Source organism: Tachysurus vachellii, chromosome 25, assembly GCF_030014155.1.
Source record: "Tachysurus vachellii isolate PV-2020 chromosome 25, HZAU_Pvac_v1, whole genome shotgun sequence".
In the NCBI taxonomy this organism is placed as follows: Eukaryota; Metazoa; Chordata; class Actinopteri; order Siluriformes; family Bagridae; genus Tachysurus; species Tachysurus vachellii.
Window position 1 is genome coordinate 2870313 of NC_083484.1, and position 6084 is coordinate 2876396.

Sequence of the window (6084 nt, forward strand, 5' to 3'; positions counted from 1 at the left end):
TGCCAAAATTGTGTGGGGAAGGGATTTTAATACCGTGTTTGATGAAACACATGATGGCCTCCTAAAAGATATCCTGGCCCTGGTAGTGAACTGGTCAATGTATGTTCTAGATTGGGTATTACAGATGTATAACAATATAATTAATAATGTGACCTCAGTCCTGATTGAACCATGTATAATGACAGATCATAAAGGAATATTTATTGAAATAGGTTTGGTGCAGGGTAAATCAGATAAAAGAAATAGTAATTATTGGAAATTACATAGTAAACTGCTAGAAAATGAAGGCTTCAAGATACAAATTAGACAAATTATTGAAAAATATTGGGCAGTTGCCGAGGTAGTTCGGATAAGCGGTAGAAAATGAATGAAATGAATTGGGCAGTTGCATGTACAGAAAACTTGTATGGAAAATACTGGGAACTAATGAAGTTTGACATTAGATCAGCAGCTACGAACCAAGGAAAACTTGTAGCAAAATGTAAAAGAGTGAAAGAAAAATCCGTTATTGAGGACATTTTAAAGTTGAGTAAAACAAAAAGGAAGCATTGAGTGTTACAGAGATTGAGAAATTAAATGTATTACAAACTGAATTAGATAACATATATGAGGAAAAAGCAAGAGGAGCATTTGTGCGATCTAGACTTAAATGGTTAGAAAAAGGGGAAAAAAATACTCAATTTTTTTGGCCATGAGAAGAATTTGCCTTAGTCTCAAAATTAATGATCAACAACGAAATTGTAGATAATCATTTAGTTATTTCAAATTATGTAGCCCAGTTTTATAGTAATTTGTATTCCTCCACCTTGACCACTTCCAGTACTGATCGTTTTTTAATAAAATTTATGAGTGACATCAAAAAAAAGATAAGGATTTTTTGTACTTGTGTGATAAAGAAATTAATATTGAGGAGCTGAGAGAGTACAAATTTTAAACATTTCTAAAACAAAAGAAATGGTGATTGACTTTAGAAAAAAGCACCATCCACTGCAACCTGTTACTATTCAAGGGACTGTTATTGAGACTGTGTTGGAATATAAGTACAGTATCTGGGCATTATTATTGATTATAAACTTAACTGGTCTGCCAACACACTAGCAAGATACTCAAAAGCACAGCAACGGTTCTATTTTTTAAGGAAACTGTGTAGTTTTAATGCCGACACAACGACTTTGACATTGTTTTATTTAACTTTTATTCAGAGTGTGGTGACTTTCGCCATCCAGTGCTGGGGGGGAGGTCTTTCTGTCCAGAACAGGAATGTGCTGGATAAGGTGACTAAAATGGGCAGAAAAATTACTGGAGCCGATGTTAAAAGCATCTCCAATCTCACAGATCAGTATACCCTCAATCTGGCATTGAGGATACTGGATGATCCATCCCACCCACTTTTCCTAGAGTTCTCTTTACTCCCATCTGGATGTAGATTTCGAATGCCACCAACAAAAACTAAACGTGCCATTACATCATTTGTACCGAGGAGCATTCAGTTACTGAACAGATCAGACATAGGCACATAGAATTTTTAAAGAAATTTTTTTAGCTATTGGACTGATTTTTGTATGTTACTATCATTGCTGTGTTTGTGTTGTTTATGTTTTGTTTTTTTGTGTCTTCTATGTTTGTAATGTTGTTGGATGTTAATGTGGCTTCCTTGAGTGCAAAACAAATTCCCTTCGGGGCAATAAAGGTTTCAATCAATCAATCAATCTGAGAGAGTGTATTAACCTGCTAAAAAGCAATAAATCACCAGGCAACGACGGGCTAACAGGGGAGTTCTACAGGACTTTTTCCAAAGAACTTTCACCTTTTTTATTATTAGTTTTTACAGAAGCAATAAATAAAAGTGAATTGCCAGCTTCAATAAGACAAGGCGTCATAACATTGATTCCCAAACCTAACAAAGATAAGTTATTTATCGATAAATGGAGACCAATTAGCTCAATAATGACAGTAAATTGTTTGCGATGATTTTTGCAAAAAGATTGAAACAAGGATTAAACAAACTCATAGATGAAGAACAGTCTGGTTTTATGCAAGGAATTATTAGGAATATTAGGAATAATATTAGGCTGGTCTTGGATATGATTGATTATAATCACCTTATAAATGATGACCGTTTTATTTTATTTATTGACTTCTATAAAGCTTTTGATACTGTAAATCATGATTTTATTTTCAAAGTTATTAAGTTGTTGGGTTTTGGTGATTTGTTTTTAAAAGCAGTAAAAACATTATATAACGGATGTAATAGCTCGGTTAAACTTGCTGGTGGGACTTCAAAAAGGTTTGATATCAATTGTGGAATTAGGCAAGGATGCCCTCTTTCTCCTTTTTTTATTTTTGTTAGTCACTCAAGACATGTCCCCCGCACTTTTTATAAAAAGTAAATTCATCCCCCTCACTTTTTTAGTGGAGAGTTGTGTTCAACACATGTTGAGGTTTTAATGGAGCAATGTATATAAATGCAGAGTGATTTAAAATTCAAAGAGACAAGAAAGTTTAAGATCGTCTATACATGACGTTCACGGCAATCAGTCACTCACTTGTCACGTCATCATCACGCGCCCCCAGTACTGTAGCTCGAGTCGCACCCGCGGTCCAGCATTCGGTTACGATGAGCTCAAAGCGGCAAAAAACGCTTCACTCATTTTTTATAAAAATGTCAAGCAGTGTAAGTTGGCATATGGTATCCGAATTGTGTTTCACAATGTTTAGTAACTCTGCCTGTTGCTCTTGTTGAATAATTAGCAAGTTTTAATTTAAAGGATTATAAGGAAAAATAGCTGCTTTGACAAACGTTATATAAACTCTTTTATAACGTCTTTTGTTTTAACAAGTGTGTCATCAAAACCCTTCAAATAAGAATAAAGATAATGTTGAACTGAGATTTTACAGCATGTTTAACTCTGCCAATTCTACATAATATCAAGTATCTGTCACTGTATGTACACGACAGAGACGAGGACGACGAATAGTGACATTAAAGATGTCATTTTAATAATCAGACCAGATTAAACTGGCCACGATCCATTTTTCTTAATTTTCTAATTATTTTACATGGACATCACTAATAACGTCGCTGCTGTCGACCAAAACATCTCTGAGTGTGAAAAGAAGAAAAAACGGTCTATTGAAGAGTTAGTTACTACCATGTATTAACACACACACACAAGCACAACCTCAAATGAAATATTCACTAGCATAGTGCACTAGATAACAAGGGCTAAGTGATGATGTACACTAGTAAAGTGTCATTTCTAATGTTTTAGTAAACATAAATTAAAGATATATATATATATATATATATATATATATATATATATATAATCCCAAATACAATCCCAGATCCCTGTCTGTATGTGTTACATGACCATGAAAATGTTTGATATCTTGACTATTAATCATTCAGGATTCTACACTGGAGTTTGCACTTGTTTTATTGTGTCTATGTTCAGTTGAAGCTCAGATCAAAATAGACACTTAGAGCTTTAAGTGAAAAAGAAAGTGTGTGTGTGTGTGTGTGTGTGTGTGTGTGTGTGTGTGTGTGATCAATCTGGTGTGTGACCATAGAAATTAAATGAAAAAAAAAAAATATTTTCAGTTTATTTCATTGTTTCTCATAAGCATTTCTGTTTTTCCCTAACCTACTTGGGGCAAATGTTTTATAGTAAAGTTCCAAAATGGTTAGTTTGTTTTTCACACAAATGTTTATCACATCTCACACTGAGTCCTGACTTATTTTATATCAGACTTGCAGCAGAAAAAAAATTTTTGCCTTCCAAAAATTCTGACTAAATGAACAGTTCATATTATAGAAATATAAAATAACAAATACCGTATGTTATGTTCTTTATAAACGCTGATCATTTATAAGAAATAAGGTGACTGTAAATGTAAATATTTAATATTGGCTTTTTTATTTAACTGAAGAAGCTTCTAATTTCTTGTCAGTGCAGAAAATACAACTTTGTCAGCTTTAAGCAGGTGATATTCCATATGTAACACAATTTCAATAACCCCCCTGTTTGTAAGTGTTATTACTGTGTCATTTCATCAGTAATCTCAATTTCAAAGTATTCAATGGGGTCATTTTGTGCTTTGGGTATCTGTATTCCATGAAGTTCGAGTTTTCCTCCATAACATGGCAACATCCTATATACACGCAGGTGAGCAAACTCCTCACCACCCACATGGACCTGAAAAGCACACATGAAAACACATACTGGCCTCAATCAGATGCTATAAAATACAAATTCTACATGAGGACTGTTTGAGTGGGTACGTGTCTTACCTTGATGAAGAAATTCGTCCCAGCTACCAACTGTGTCTGGTAAGATTTAGCAGTAAAGACATCAAATGTCCTTCCAGCTTGTTTCTCCGCCTCTGGCTTTATCTGTGATTTCGAAAACAGTCATGAGTAAGACTTGATTTATGACTAGTGATTTATCAATATGACTCCTAATAACCTTTTACTGACTCACACACATACATATATCTACAAAACTATTATCATGTAATTTGTTTTTCTATAAAAAAAAAAGAGCAGCTATTTTATTATTTAGAAATACATACAGTAGAATTAATTTTTTGTTTTGTTTTTTTTCATCTGTGGTTTTATTATGTTGGCTTTGTAGAAGCCAACATTCTGTTTTCCTATTTAAGCTTAGACAAAAATTTATCAAGAGTAACTCCTCCTAGGGCTTTCGAGCCACATGAACCAAGTTGTAGACCCTGGTCTGAAGTTTGTTGTTATTACTATTCTAAGTGAATCCTAGTTCCTGTACTTCCAGTACCGGGTCTCAAAATGACTTTTTTCCCATAGACTCCCATTATAAACTTTGGAGGTTTATAACTCGGCAGGCTTTCGAACTATCTACACCAAACTCGGCCAGCTCCTTTAGGGTGATACTCTGAACAAAGGTTTAAATTGGTGTACCGACTGGCCTTTCGGTTGTCCCGCAGCCCCGCCCACAAAATATGCAAAATCAAAAAACTTTTTACAACATGGACATGTGACATATCAAAACACTCACAACAATAAGGGGAACTGCCTCTCGGGTATTCTGATGATGTCAAACAACATTAGCATAACATGGACATGTGGCATATCAAAACACAGCCCAAGGAGGGGAATTGCGTCACAGGTCTCCACTTGCCTCCAAATGTTTTGGCACCCTAGCGCTCCACTAGGTTTTACAAGTTTTATGTCCACTTGCCTCCAAAAAGCACCGGCCTTTGCGAATACTTGCCTCGTCAAAGCCAACATCAGTTTGTTGCGACAAACTTTACAAATCTAGTTACAACTGATTTATGTCACTTTATTAGTTTGGAATGACTTTATTTTATTAAACAATAGTTAAAAGTACTAATTTGTTCCATGCAAAAATACACTAAAGCACCAGATTAAATAAATCTAAAGTTCAGATCCAAATGTAAACTATTTTACAATTAAACCAGTCACATGAAACTTTGTGCCAATCATCTATAATGATGTCATTATTAGTACAAAATACCAGTCTTTCTAAAAACTGTACACTAAAAGCTGAGATGTGTTTTTTCCCTGTGGAGTCAGGACAGTTAAATAAATTCACTAATTAAAAACACAGATTAAAAAAGAGTAAATTTTTACCCTTAATATGCATCAATTTTCTAGAAATGTGCATGCAACAAACTCACAAAAACAAACCAACCTCATCACAGATTTTCTGCACTTCTTTGTCGGCAACCTTCAACTCACTGAGCCCTCCTAACACAATATCCATTTTTATTTGTCTGGAAGCAAAAGTAGATAAAATGTTTAATCTAAAGTCTCAGAGCTTTACTGAAATAACCAAATGACATGATTAATATAACCTGCTGCCACTCCCCAAATCATCTGACAGGAAATACGTACTAAACAAAACCACTTCCAAAACTTCACATCAATAGTTATGCACAAAAACATAACAGGGAAAGAACAAACAGAGCAGCCAATCAGGAGGATTCTTTGTGTCTCGTTTCTGTTTCAGCACTACACCTGTATTCAGTAAAAATGTTGTTTTCTCTGGCTATCTTTATATTTTTGTATTCTTTGTTTGGATT

The 6084-nt window shown here is 34.4% G+C and overlaps 1 protein-coding gene across 1 annotated transcript; it reads right to left on the bottom strand.

Moving 5' to 3' along the window:
* Positions 1–3903: 3903 nt before the first annotated feature.
* LOC132840215 (cystatin-B-like) lies at positions 3904–5842 on the bottom strand. The gene is made up of 3 exons (XM_060861710.1): positions 5694–5842; positions 4295–4396; positions 3904–4199 (listed from the first exon to the last, which is right to left on the bottom strand). The coding sequence occupies exons 1-3, from the start codon at positions 5763–5765 to the stop codon at positions 4041–4043; spliced, it is 333 nt and encodes a 110-aa protein (XP_060717693.1). The 5' UTR covers positions 5766–5842; the 3' UTR covers positions 3904–4040.
* Positions 5843–6084: the final 242 nt, after the last annotated feature.

Bases quoted from the DNA above. Each gene is read 5' to 3' on its own strand.
- LOC132840215 (XM_060861710.1), bottom strand. From the start codon at position 5,765: ATGGATATTGTGTTAGGAGGGCTCAGTGAGTTGAAGGTTGCCGACAAA. The intron at 4,397-5,693 runs GTTGGTTTGTTT...TCGAAATCACAG, and splicing joins TGCAGAAAATCTGTGATGAG to ATAAAGCCAGAGGCGGAGAA. The intron at 4,200-4,294 runs GTAAGACACGTA...TGTGCTTTTCAG, and splicing joins GGACGAATTTCTTCATCAAG to GTCCATGTGGGTGGTGAGGA.